Source organism: Coregonus clupeaformis, chromosome 7, assembly GCF_020615455.1.
Source record: "Coregonus clupeaformis isolate EN_2021a chromosome 7, ASM2061545v1, whole genome shotgun sequence".
NCBI classification, from domain to species: Eukaryota; Metazoa; Chordata; class Actinopteri; order Salmoniformes; family Salmonidae; genus Coregonus; species Coregonus clupeaformis.
Window position 1 is genome coordinate 50832778 of NC_059198.1, and position 15112 is coordinate 50847889.

Genomic DNA, 15112 nt, shown 5'->3' on the forward strand with positions numbered 1-15112 from the left:
TATCTGTGTGTATCTGTGTGTAGGTGTGTGTGTAGATGTGTGTATCTGTGTGTATCTGTGTGTAGGTGTGTGTAGGTGTGTGTATGTGTGTAGGTGTGTGTGTAGATGTGTGTAGATGTGTGTGTGTGTAGATGTGCATGTGTGTAGATGTGCGTAGATGTGTGTGTAGATGTGTGTAGGTGTGTGTAGCTTTGTGTAGATGTGTGTATCTGTGTGTAGGTAGATGTGTATCTGTGTGTAGGTGTGTGTAGGTAGATGTGTATCTGTGTGTAGGTGTGTGTAGGTAGTTGTGTATCTGTGTGTATCTGTGTGTAGGTGTGTATCTGTGTGTAGGTGTGTGTAGGTAGATGTGTATCTGTGTGTAGCTTTGTGTAGATGTGTGTAGGTGTGCGTAGGTGTGCGTAGGTAGATGTGTATCTGTGTGTAGGTGTGTGTAGGTAGATGTGTGTATCTGTGTGTAGGTGTGTATCTGTGTGTAGCTTTGTATAGATGTGTGTAGGTGTGTGTAGGTAGATGTGTATATCTGTGTGTAGGTGTGTATCTGTGTGTAGGTGTGCGTAGGTGTGTATCTGTTTGTAAGTGTGTGTAGGTAGATGTGTATCTGTGTGTATCTATGTGTCTGTGTGTAGGTGTGTGTAGGTAGATGTGTATATCTGTGTGTAGGTGTGTATCTGTGTGTAGATGTGTATCTGTGTGTAAGTATGTGTAGGTAGATGTGTATCTGTGTGTATCTGTGTGTAGGTGTGTATCTGTGTGTAAGTATGTGTAGGTAGATGTGTATCTGTGTGTATCTGTGTGTAGGTGTGTATCTGTGTGTAGGTGTGTAGAGAGCAAGGTCATGGCTTGTTTTCCTACTCTACCAGGACAGATATTTATTAGGACACATTTTCCCCTCAGGCACTTTCTCATCAAAAGCGCAGTAAAACAGAAGTGCTGAAATCAACGTGTGTGTGTGTTTGTGTGTGTGCATGTGTTTGTGTGTGTGTGTGTGTACCCTCCAGCGTGTGTGTGTGTGATTGCTGATTGGCTCCCTAAGGCCCAGCAAAACACATGGCAGTATCAGTAATGAGTCTTGGGGTGTTGCAGTGAGAGAGTAAATGACAACCAGGGGTAGCCTCCCGCCGGCTGAGACTGACCTTGGCTTAGTGTGGATCAGTGGCTCTATACCTCCTTCAATTCCCCCAACCCAGTCGCTAACACTCCCACTTTAATAATTAATTTAGTAAATAATGCATACAACAAAACAGTGTTTGTAGAAAAAAAACGGTCCCAGAGGCTGGTATTTGTCCCAAATGGCACCCTGTTCCCTATCTAGTGCACTTCTTTTGAACAGGACCCATATAGGGAATAGGGTGCCATTTGGGACTCATACAGATTCTTTGGGTTGAATCAGGAGTTTGATCCAGAGCTACAGTAGACAATTCTTCTCTTTCTTTTTAAAACTAGACCCGACTGGCGTCCCTTTCAGCCAATCAGTACCTGCTAGAGAACGCTGCCCGGGCGTCTCTTTCATCCTATCAGTACCTGCTAGAGAACGCTGCCCGGGCGTCGCTTTCAGTCTATCAGTACCTGCTAGAGAACGCTGCCCGGGCGTCCTTTTCAGCCTATCAGTACCTGCTAGAGAACGCTGCCCAGGCGTCCCTTTCAGCCAATCAGTACCTGCTAGAGAACGCTGCCGGGCGTCCCTTTCAGCCTATCAGTACCTGCTAGAGAACGCTGCCCAGGCGTCCCTTTCAGCCAATCAGTACCTGCTAGAGAACGCTGCTGGGCGTCCCTTTCAGCCTATCAGTACCTGCTAGAGAACGCTGCCGGGCGTCCCTTTCAGCCTATCAGTACCTGCTAGAGAACGCTGCCCAGGCGTCCCTTTCAGCCAATCAGTACCTGCTAGAGAACGCTGCTGGGCGTCCCTTTCAGCCTATCAGTACCTGCTAGAGAACGCTGCCGGGCGTCCCTTTCAGCCTATCAGTACCTGCTAGAGAACGCTGCTGGGCGTACCATTTATCATCAGATCCATATCAACCCACAAGGTGCAGCAAACATACGCGCCAACGCTTGATAAATAGGATTCATTGCATGAAGAAATATTTGTGGAAATATATATATAAAAAAAAAAGATAAGAGTCAAGGATATGTTTTGTATTATTCTACAAAGTCCTGGAAAAGAAGTAGCTCTATAGCCTGTTTTTTGTTTCCCTTGCAATAAAAACATGACAGTGTTAATCCATTTGATCAACTTTATTTGTAGATTTGATTAGTAACAGAGTTATAGTACTTAATAAAGTCCAGTCACAGCTTCTTTTGACAAAGCAGAAACTGAAAATATAATAATAATATAACCAGTCAGGTGAGCAGGTGAAATGATTTGCTGTATTCCTAAACAAAAGCACCAGTGCAATGACAACTGTAAAGGATGAATTGCATAAATAAATAGCATATTTGAATTTGAAGTTTGTTATGTTACTAGTTTTTGCTTAGTAGCCAGAGCAATGCTGCCGCGTGAGTGGTCCTGTGCTGAATGCATGGACAGCACGGATATTATTGGAAAAGGTGACATTTGGAAACAGAGCTGCACCTCTTGAATTATGAGAGTTATCTGACAAAGGTAAGTGTCATAGAAACTGCAGAATAGGCTCTTTCTGATACTATATGGAAATCGCAATGTTTTACCTGCATGTGACTCTGAAGGAGCATTTGCTAAAGTGATGATCCTTTCCCTGCATCTGTAAATTACATCTCTTCATGTACAATTTGACAACAGTTAGGGCTAATATTGTCACGCATCAGATTAATGTCAATTTAATTTTGTCTATAGGCTAACTACTATTGTGTGTGAAATTAGTTTCGGTATAGTTTAGGTGTAGTTTCGATGGGCCGGCTGATTGACATCGTTTGTTTTCCCGCTCATCAACTTGGATAGAGTCAAGGATAAAGTCTTACATTATTCTAAAGGCCTACTAAAACACATAGCATGTTTTCATTTCCCTTGCTATGTATTTGATTAGTAATAAAGTTACAGTAAATAAAACAGTCCAATAGCAGCTTATTTTTACAAAGTAAAACGTAAAAGAGAAGGGTATCAACCCGCAAGGCGTGCGGTCAAATTATTTGCTGCTGATAAACAGGCATAACACAAACTCATCATTACACTATTGTCTTTGTAAATTAAAATCAACCTCTTCACCCTCCTTATCGTTCAGTTAGGCCTAATTTAAATTCAATTTGTGAAGTAAGGTGCACAATTATCGTCCATTCACCCATTTGTCATTCCTTCAGTGAGGAGAGAGAGACTCATTAGCGCCTGGCTGGGTACCAACGCACATTCTCTTGGCGAGTTAAGTTAGGAATAGGTGTGAGAAAAAAAAACAGCTAAAAAGGCTCTAAATACTTTTCTGTTTGTGATTTCAAAATTCGAACCAATGAGCAGTGTAAAATACTATTATTTAGGAAAAGTCAGGGAAGGAGCAGGACATAGCTTTTCTTTTGGCTGATGTTTTCATTTACAAAATCAAGCGTCAGTGGCCGTTGGTTAAAACAGTGGTGTCGGCCGGTCGGTGTGAAGCCTCATCAGGGGGGATATACGTTTGTTCATTTGTAACACGTCTCTCTTTGAGTTTCCCTGCGGTGGATTGATGGTTGGTCGACGTCCCCCTCTATGAGTCTAATGAGATGAATACCTCCAGATAGGCGCTGGTTAATTTGTCAGGGGTGGTGGGTCTGTCAGTCTTTTTGTCAGTGAATATAAGGGGGAACATGTAATGGAAGGGAGCTTGTTGCAGGTGGGGTGTTTCTTACCGACGCGCCGGGCAGACCTCTCTCTCCTGGGAATCCTCGTAGACCAGTGGGACCGTCCTTACCGGAGGCTCCCTGGGGACCGGGGTCTCCCTAGAGACACCAACATAGAGCAGAGGACAGGGTGAGAGATGGCCAGCTGCACCATGTTATATGCGACACACTTTTTGATATCCTTTCTACTGCGTTCATTTCACTCCTATTCTACAGCCTTCCTGATGTTATCCGATGAAATAAGAGTAAAACGGAGTAAGGCTTTATTCTCATGTTTTACCTTCACGACAGAACATGCTAATTTTCTGGACGCAACCATTACCTGTATTTTGAGCGGATGCATTAGTTCTGACAGCATCAATATCAAAGGGCCTGTGCTAATCAATGTCATGGACTTTTCTTTATTCTGATAAGGAACTATGCTATGAAATTCATAAAGCTCTGATCTCCTGAATAATAGTTGCCCCATTCTGCAAAACTTCAAATACAATGATGATATGAAACAATTAGCCAACTAGCTGATATACTATTATAATACAGTAGTAGAGGACAACTAGCTGATATACTATTATAATACAGTAGTAGAGGACAACTAGCTGATATACTATTATAATACAGTAGTAGAGGACAACTAGCTGATATACTATTATAATACAGTAGTAGAGGACAACTAGCTGATATACTATTATAATACAGTAGTAGAGGACAACTAGCTGATATACTATTATAATACAGTAGTAGAGGACAACTAGCTGATATACTATTATAATACAGTAGTAGAGGACAACTAGCTGATATACTATTATAATACAGTAGTAGAGGACAACTAGCTGATATACTATTATAATACAGTAGTAGAGGACAACTAGCTGATATACTATTATAATACAGTAGTAGAGGACAACTAGCTGATATACTATTATAATACAGTAGTAGAGGACAACTAGCTGATATACTATTATAATACAGTAGTAGAGGACAACTAGCTGATATACTATTATAATACAGTAGTAGAGGACAACTAGCTGATATACTATTATAATACAGTAGTAGAGGACAACTAGCTGATATACTATTATAATACAGTAGTAGAGGACAACTAGCTGATATACTGTTATAATACAGTAGTAGAGGACAACTAGCTGATATACTGTTATAATACAGTAGTAGAGGACAACTAGCTGATATACTGTTATAATACAGTTAATCCCTCCCTCCCAGCAGTGCCTTCAGGAAGTATTCATACCTCTTGACTTATTCCACATTCTGTTGTTACAGCCTGAATTCAAAATGGATTCCATAGATTTTTTTTTTTTTATCTCACCCATCTACACACAATAACCCATATTGACCAAAGTGAAAATATGTTTTTAGAAATGTTTGCCAATTCAGTGGAAATGAAATACAGAAATATGTAATTTGCTACCTATTCACATCCCAGAGTCAATACTTTGCAGAAGCACATTTGGCAGCGATTATAGCTGTGAGTCTTTCTGGGTAAATCTTTAAGAGCTTTCCACACCTTGACTGAGAAACATTCGCCCATAATTATTTTCAAAATCCTTCAAGTTCTGTCAAAATGGTTGTTGATCATTGCTAGACAACCATTTTCAGGTCTTGCCATATATTTTCAAGTAGATTTAAGTCATAACTGTAACTTTGTGAGGCATTGGAAAACCTGGTCTTTGTGGTTGTATCTGTGTTTCAAAATTCATTGCTCGACTGAGGGACCTTACAGATAATTGTATGTGTGGGGTACAGAGATGAGGTAGTCATTCAGAAATCATGTTAAACACTATTATTGCACACAGAACGAGTCCATGCAATTTTCTATGTGACTTGTAAAGCAAATGTTTACTCCTGAACTTATTTAGGCTTGCTATAACAAAGGGGTTGAATACTTATTGACTCAAGACATTTCAGCTTTTCATTTTAAATTAATTTGTAGAAATTTCCGAAAAACACAATTCCACTTTGACATTATGGGGTATTGTGTGTAGGCCAGTGACAAAAAAAAACATATATTTTAAATTCAGGCTGTAACACAACAAACTGTGGAAAAAGTCAAGGGGTGTGAATACTTTCTGAAGGCACTGTGCCTGATTCCTGGGCTGGGTGGCCTTGAGACTCTCAAGGGTGTGAATACTTTCTGAAGGCACTGTGCCTGATTCCTGGGCTGGGTGGCCTTGAGACTGTCCGGGAGGGACTTCCTTGTTTTGAACAAGCCCATATGTCTACATCCCCAACCGGGCTGCATGGGAATTCAACCACTTCCCAACCCTCAGTCCCCAAACATCTGCTAACTTCCAAAATACACTTTATGCTTACATTCCTGGACAAAATTCTCCATTGTGCATGTTTTATTCCAGGACTAGGCATCATATGTATCCAGTATTGGTTTTTACACATGTTTTGTTCAGAGCCCTGGATTCTGGAGATCTGTTGGGCTGTGGAGTTATGAGTCTACTCCAGTGAGGTGGGTCTTTAAGGGTGCATACCTTGGCTCCCTCTTTGCCAGCAGAGCCAGGAAGACCCTGCTCTCCGGGTGGACCTGGGGGCCCAGGGTGACCTCTTTCACCGATGGGACCGGTCTCTCCTGTGGGGCCCTGTTAGGAAGTGAAGAAGAAGAAGAATATATCATGGGCATCATGGGTAGAGGCATGAGACCATCTACCATAACAGAAGAACCTTGGATAATTCCAATCCAATGTCAGAGGCCAATGTTATACATGTACTCAGTGGTGTAAAGTACTTAAGTAAAAATACTTTAAAGTACTACTTAAGTAGTTTATGGGGGTATCTGTACTTTACTTTACCATTTATATTTTTGACAACTTTACTTCACTACATTCCTAAAGAAAATAATGTACTTTTTACTCCACACATTTTCACTGACACCAAAAAGAACTTGTTACATTTTGAATGCTTAGCAGGACAGGAAAATGGTCCAATTCACACACTTATCAAGATAACATTCCTGGTCATCTCTACTGCCTCTGATCTGACAGACTCACTACACACAAATGCTTAATTTGTAAATGATGTCTAAGTGTTGGAGTGTGCCCTTGGTTATCGGTAGAACATTTATAAAATAAAATGGTCTGCTTAATATAAGGAATTTGAAATGATTTATACTTGTACTTTTACTTTTGATACTTAAGGATATTTTAGTAATTACATTTACTTTTGATACTTAAGTATATTTAAAACCAAATACTTTTACACTTTTACTCAAGTAGTATTTTACTGGGTGACTTTCACTTTTACTTGACTCATTTTCAATAAGGTATCTTTACTTTTAAGTATGACAATTGTGTACTTTTTCCACCACTGCATGTACTCTATCACTTCAGCTAGTGAATGAGGTAAGATCTGGATAATCTAAGGATGTTTGAACATTTGGAAAAGTTCTTCATAAATTCATCTTATTATGTTTCCATACCTGTGGACCAAGAGGTGCTACATGAATTCAGTCCATAATGTCCATTATAGTACCTTACCTGTAGTAAACCTATAGTACCTGTAGTAAACCTATAGTACCTGTAGTAAACCTATAGTACCTTACCTGTAGTAAACCTATAGTACCTGTAGTAAACCTATAGTACCTTACCTGTAGTAAACCTATAGTACCTTACCTGTAGTAAACCTATAGTACCTGTAGTAAACCTATAGTACCTTACCTGTAGTAAACCTATAGTACCTGTAGTAAACCTATAGTACCTGTAGTAAACCTATAGTACCTTACCTGTAGTAAACCTATAGTACCTGTAGTAAACCTATAGTACCTGTAGTAAATTATAGTACCTTACCTGTAGTAAACCTATAGTACCTGTAGTAAACCTATAGTACCTTACCTGTAGTAAACCTATAGTACCTGTAGTAAACCTATAGTACCTTACCTGTAGTAAACCTATAGTACCTTACCTGTAGTAAACCTATAGTACCTTACCTGTAGTAAACCTATAGTACCTGTAGTAAACCTATAGTACCTTACCTGTAGTAAACCTATAGTACCTTACCTGTAGTAAACCTATAGTACCTGTAGTAAACCTATAGTACCTTACCTGTAGTAAACCTATATTACCTGTAGTAAACCTATAGTACCTGTAGTAAACCTATAGTACCTTACCTGTAGTAAACCTATAGTACCTTACCTGTAGTAAACCTATAGTACCTTACCTGTAGTAAACCTATAGTACCTTACCTGTAGTAAATCTATAGTACCTGTAGTAAACCTATAGTACCTGTAGTAAACATATAGTACCTTACCTGTAGTAAACCTATAGTACCTTACCTGTAGTAAACCTATAGTACCTTACCTGTAGTAAACCTAGAGTACCTTACCTGTAGTAAACCTATAGTACCTTACCTGTAGTAAACCTATAGTACCTTACCTGTAGTAAACCTAGAGTACCTTACCTGTAGTAAACCTATACTACCTTACCTGTAGTAAACCTATAGTACCTGTAGTAAACCTATAGTACCTTACCTGTAGTAAACCTATAGTACCTTACCTGTAGTAAACCTATAGTACCTGTAGTAAACCTATAGTACCTGTAGTAAACCTATAGTACCTGTAATAAACCTATAGTACATTACCTGTAGTAAACCTATAGTACCTTACCTGTAGTAAACCTATAGTACCTGTAGTAAACCTATAGTACCTTACCTGTAGTAAACCTATAGTACCTGTAGTAAACCTATAGTACCTTACCTGTAGTAAACCTATAGTACCTTACCTGTAGTAAACCTATAGTACCTTACCTGTAGTAAACCTATAGTACCTGTAGTAAACCTATAGTACCTTACCTGTAGTAAACCTATAGTACCTGTAGTAAACCTATAGTACCTTACCTGTAGTAAACCTATAGTACCTTACCTGTAGTAAACCTAGAGTACCTTACCTGTAGTAAACCTATAGTACCTTACCTGTAGTAAACCTATAGTACCTTACCTGTAGTAAACCTATAGTACCTTACCTGTAGTAAACCTATAGTACCTGTAGTAAACCTATAGTACCTGTAGTAAACATATAGTACCTTACCTGTAGTAAACCTATAGTACCTTACCTGTAGTAAACCTATAGTACCTTACCTGTAGTAAACCTAGAGTACCTTACCTGTATTAAACCTATAGTACCTTACCTGTAGTAAACCTATAGTACCTTACCTGTAGTAAACCTATAGTACCTTACCTGTAGTAAACCTAGAGTACCTTACCTGTAGTAAACCTATACTACCTTACCTGTAGTAAACCTATAGTACCTGTAGTAAACCTATAGTACCTTACCTGTAGTAAACCTATAGTACCTTACCTGTAGTAAACCTATAGTACCTGTAGTAAACCTATAGTACCTGTAGTAAACCTATAGTACCTGTAATAAACCTATAGTACCTTACCTGTAGTAAACCTATAGTACCTTACCTGTAGTAAACCTATAGTACCTGTAGTAAACCTATAGTACCTTACCTGTAGTAAACCTATAGTACCTGTAGTAAACCTATAGTACCTTACCTGTAGTAAACCTATAGTACCTTACCTGTAGTAAACCTATAGTACCTTACCTGTAGTAAACCTATAGTACCTGTAGTAAACCTATAGTACCTTACCTGTAGTAAACCTATAGTACCTGTAGTAAACCTATAGTACCTTACCTGTAGTAAACCTATAGTACCTTACCTGTAGTAAACCTATAGTACCTTACCTGTAGTAAACCTATAGTACCTGTAGTAAACCTATAGTACCTGTAGTAAACCTATAGTACCTGTAATAAACCTATAGTACCTTACCTGTAGTAAACCTATAGTACCTTACCTGTAGTAAACCTATAGTACCTTACCTGTAGTAAACCTATAGTACCTGTAGTAAACCTATAGTACCTGTAGTAAACCTATAGTACCTGTAATAAACCTATAGTACCTTACCTGTAGTAAACCTATAGTACCTTACCTGTAGTAAACCTATAGTACCTTACCTGTAGTAAACCTATAGTACCTTACCTGTAGTAAACCTATAGTACCTGTAGTAAACCTATAGTACCTTACCTGTAGTAAACCTATAGTTCCTTACCTGTATTAAACCTATATTACCTGTAGTAAACCTATAGTACCTTACCTGTAGTAAACCTATAGTACCTGTAGTAAACCTATAGTACCTGTAGTAAACCTATAGTACCTTACCTGTAGTAAACCTATAGTACCTTACCTGTAGTAAACCTATAGTACCTTACCTGTAGTAAACCTATAGTACCTGTAGTAAACCTATAGTACCTTACCTGTAGTAAACCTATAGTACCTGTAGTAAACCTATAGTTCCTTACCTGTATTAAACCTATATTACCTGTAGTAAACCTATAGTACTTTACCTGTAGTAAACCTATAGTACCTGTAGTAAACCTATAGTACCTGTAGTAAACCTATAGAACCTTACCTGTAGTAAACCTATAGTACCTGTAGTAAACCTATAGTACCTGTAGTAAACCTATAGTACCTTACCTGTAGTAAACCTATAGTACCTTACCTGTAGTAAACCTATAGTACCTGTAGTAAACCTATAGTACCTTACCTGTAGTAAACCTATAGTACCTGTAGTAAACCTATAGTACCTGTAGTAAACCTATAGTACCTGTAATAAACCTATAGTACCTTACCTGTAGTAAACCTATAGTACCTTACCTGAAGTAAACCTATAGTACCTTACCTGTAGTAAACCTATAGTACCTGTAGTAAACCTATAGTACCTTACCTGTAGTAAACCTATAGTACCTGTAGTAAACCTATAGTACCTGTAATAAACCTATAGTACCTTACCTGTAGTAAACCTATAGTACCTTACCTGTAGTAAACCTATAGTACCTTACCTGTAGTAAACATATAGTACCTTACCTGTAGTAAACCTATAGTACCTGTAGTAAACCTATAGTACCTTACCTGTAGTAAACCTATAGTACCTGTAGTAAACCTATAGTACCTTACCTGTATTAAACCTATATTACCTGTAGTAAACCTATAGTACCTTACCTGTAGTAAACCTATAGTACCTGTAGTAAACCTATAGTACCTGTAGTAAACCTATAGTACCTTACCTGTAGTAAACCTATAGTACCTGTAGTAAACCTATAGTACCTGTATTAAACCTATAGTACCTTACCTGTAGTAAACCTATAGTACCTGTAGTAAACCTATAGTACCTTACCTGTAGTAAACCTATAGTACCTTACCTGTAGTAAACCTATAGTACCTGTAGTAAACCTATAGTACCTTACCTGTAGTAAACCTATAGTACCTGTAGTAAACCTATAGTACCTTACCTGTAGTAAACCTATAGTACCTTACCTGTAGTAAACCTAGAGTACCTTACCTATAGTAAACCTATAGTACCTTACCTGTAGTAAACCTATAGTACCTTACCTGTAGTAAACCTATAGTACCTTACCTGTAGTAAACCTATAGTACCTGTAGTAAACCTATAGTACCTGTAGTAAACAAATAGTACCTTACCTGTAGTAAACCTATAGTACCTTACCTGTAGTAAACCTATAGTACCTTACCTGTAGTAAACCTAGAGTACCTTACCTGTATTAAACCTATAGTACCTTACCTGTAGTAAACCTATAGTACCTTACCTGTAGTAAACCTATAGTACCTTACCTGTAGTAAACCTAGAGTACCTTACCTGTAGTAAACCTATACTACCTTACCTGTAGTAAACCTATAGTACCTGTAGTAAACCTATAGTACCTTACCTGTAGTAAACCTATAGTACCTTACCTGTAGTAAACCTATAGTACCTGTAGTAAACCTATAGTACCTGTAGTAAACCTATAGTACCTGTAATAAACCTATAGTACCTTACCTGTAGTAAACCTATAGTACCTTACCTGTAGTAAACCTATAGTACCTGTAGTAAACCTATAGTACCTTACCTGTAGTAAACATATAGTACCTGTAGTAAACCTATAGTACCTTACCTGTAGTAAACCTATAGTACCTTACCTGTAGTAAACCTATAGTACCTTACCTGTAGTAAACCTATAGTACCTGTAGTAAACCTATAGTACCTTACCTGTAGTAAACCTATAGTACCTGTAGTAAACCTATAGTACCTTACATGTAGTAAACCTATAGTACCTTACCTGTAGTAAACCTATAGTACCTTACCTGTAGTAAACCTATAGTACCTGTAGTAAACCTATAGTACCTGTAGTAAACCTATAGTACCTGTAATAAACCTATAGTACCTTACCTGTAGTAAACCTATAGTACCTTACCTGTAGTAAACCTATAGTACCTTACCTGTAGTAAACCTATAGTACCTGTAGTAAACCTATAGTACCTTACCTGTAGTAAACCTATAGTACCTGTAGTAAACCTATAGTACCTGTAATAAACCTATAGTACCTTACCTGTAGTAAACCTATAGTACCTTACCTGTAGTAAACCTATAGTACCTTACCTGTAGTAAACCTATAGTACCTTACCTGTAGTAAACCTATAGTACCTGTAGTAAACCTATAGTACCTTACCTGTAGTAAACCTATAGTTCCTTACCTGTATTAAACCTATATTACCTGTAGTAAACCTATAGTACCTTACCTGTAGTAAACCTATAGTACCTGTAGTAAACCTATAGTACCTGTAGTAAACCTATAGTACCTTACCTGTAGTAAACCTATAGTACCTTACCTGTAGTAAACCTAGAGTACCTTACCTGTATTAAACCTATAGTACCTTACCTGTAGTAAACCTATAGTACCTTACCTGTAGTAAACCTCTAGTACCTTACCTGTAGTAAACCTAGAGTACCTTACCTGTAGTAAACCTATACTACCTTACCTGTAGTAAACCTATAGTACCTGTAGTAAACCTATAGTACCTTACCTGTAGTAAACCTATAGTACCTTACCTGTAGTAAACCTATAGTACTTGTAGTAAACCTATAGTACCTGTAGTAAACCTATAGTACCTGTAATAAACCTATAGTACCTTACCTGTAGTAAACCTATAGTACCTTACCTGTAGTAAACCTATAGTACCTGTAGTAAACCTATAGTACCTTACCTGTAGTAAACATATAGTACCTGTAGTAAACCTATAGTACCTTACCTGTAGTAAACCTATAGTACCTTACCTGTAGTAAACCTATAGTACCTTACCTGTAGTAAACCTATAGTACCTGTAGTAAACCTATAGTACCTTACCTGTAGTAAACCTATAGTACCTGTAGTAAACCTATAGTACCTTACCTGTAGTAAACCTATAGTACCTTACCTGTAGTAAACCTATAGTACCTTACCTGTAGTAAACCTATAGTACCTGTAGTAAACCTATAGTACCTGTAGTAAACCTATAGTACCTGTAATAAACCTATAGTACCTTACCTGTAGTAAACCTATAGTACCTTACCTGTAGTAAACCTATAGTACCTTACCTGTAGTAAACCTATAGTACCTGTAGTAAACCTATAGTACCTTACCTGTAGTAAACCTATAGTACCTGTAGTAAACCTATAGTACCTGTAATAAACCTATAGTACCTTACCTGTAGTAAACCTATAGTACCTTACCTGTAGTAAACCTATAGTACCTTACCTGTAGTAAACCTATAGTACCTTACCTGTAGTAAACTTATAGTACCTGTAGTAAACCTATAGTACCTTACCTGTAGTAAACCTATAGTTCCTTACCTGTATTAAACCTATATTACCTGTAGTAAACCTATAGTACCTTACCTGTAGTAAACCTATAGTACCTGTAGTAAACCTATAGTACCTGTAGTAAACCTATAGTACCTTACCTGTAGTAAACCTATAGTACCTTACCTGTAGTAAACCTATAGTACCTTACCTGTAGTAAACCTATAGTACCTTACCTGTAGTAAACCTATAGTACCTGTAGTAAACCTATAGTACCTTACCTGTAGTAAACCTATAGTACCTGTAGTAAACCTATAGTTCCTTACCTGTATTAAACCTATATTACCTGTAGTAAACCTATAGTACCTTACCTGTAGTAAACCTATAGTACCTGTAGTAAACCTATAGTACCTGTAGTAAACCTATAGAACCTTACCTGTAGTAAACCTATAGTACCTGTAGTAAACCTATAGTACCTGTAGTAAACCTATAGTACCTTACCTGTAGTAAACCTATAGTACCTTACCTGTAGTAAACCTATAGTACCTGTAGTAAACCTATAGTACCTTACCTGTAGTAAACCTATAGTACCTGTAGTAAACCTATAGTACCTGTAGTAAACCTATAGTACCTGTAATAAACCTATAGTACCTTACCTGTAGTAAACCTATAGTACCTTACCTGTAGTAAACCTATAGTACCTTACCTGTAGTAAACCTATAGTACCTGTAGTAAACCTATAGTACCTTACCTGTAGTAAACCTATAGTACCTGTAGTAAACCTATAGTACCTGTAATAAACCTATAGTACCTTACCTGTAGTAAACCTATCGTACCTTACCTGTAGTAAACCTATAGTACCTTACCTGTAGTAAACCTATAGTACCTTACCTGTAGTAAACCTATAGTACCTGTAGTAAACCTATAGTACCTTACCTGTAGTAAACCTATAGTACCTGTAGTAAACCTATAGTTCCTTACCTGTATTAAACCTATATTACCTGTAGTAAACCTATAGTACCTTACCTGTAGTAAACCTATAGTACCTGTAGTAAACCTATAGTACCTGTAGTAAACCTATAGTACCTTACCTGTAGTAAACCTATAGTACCTGTAGTAAACCTATAGTACCTGTATTAAACCTATAGTACCTTACCTGTAGTAAACCTATAGTACCTTACCTGTAGTAAACCTATAGTACCTGTAGTAAACCTATAGTACCTTACCTGTAGTAAACCTATAGTACCTTACCTGTAGTAAACCTATAGTACCTTACCTGTATTAAACCTTTAGTACCTTACCTGTAGTAAACCTATAGTACATGTAGTAAACCTATAGTACCTTACCTGTAGTAAACCTATAGTACCTGTAGTAAACATATAGTATCTGTAATAAACCTATAGTACCTTACCTGTAGTAAACCTATAGTACCTGTAGTAAACCTATAGTACCTGTAGTAAACCTATAGTACCTGTAGTAAACCTATAGTACCTTACCTGTAGTAAACCTATAGTACCTTACCTGTAGTAAACATATAGTACCTTACCTGTAGTAAACCTATAGTACCTTACCTGTAGTAAACCTATAGTACCTGTAGTAAACCTATAGTACCTTACCTGTAGTAAACCTATAGTATCTTACCTGTAGTAAACCTATAGTACCTGTAGTAAACCTATAGTACCTGTAGTAAACCTAT

General features: G+C 37.6%; 1 protein-coding gene across 2 annotated transcripts in view; it reads right to left on the reverse strand.

The window, feature by feature from the left end:
• The window catches only part of LOC121569939 (collagen alpha-1(XI) chain-like), a 202515-nt gene that overhangs the window by 59691 nt on the left and 127712 nt on the right, over positions 1–15112 (reverse strand). For both annotated transcript variants that reach the window (XM_041881290.2, XM_041881292.2), the window contains 2 exons: positions 6282–6389; positions 3793–3882 (listed from right to left, as the gene is read on the reverse strand). In XM_041881290.2, coding sequence (XP_041737224.1) covers positions 3793–3882; positions 6282–6389 — 198 coding nt within the window. The remainder of the gene's footprint in view (positions 1–3792; positions 3883–6281; positions 6390–15112) is intronic.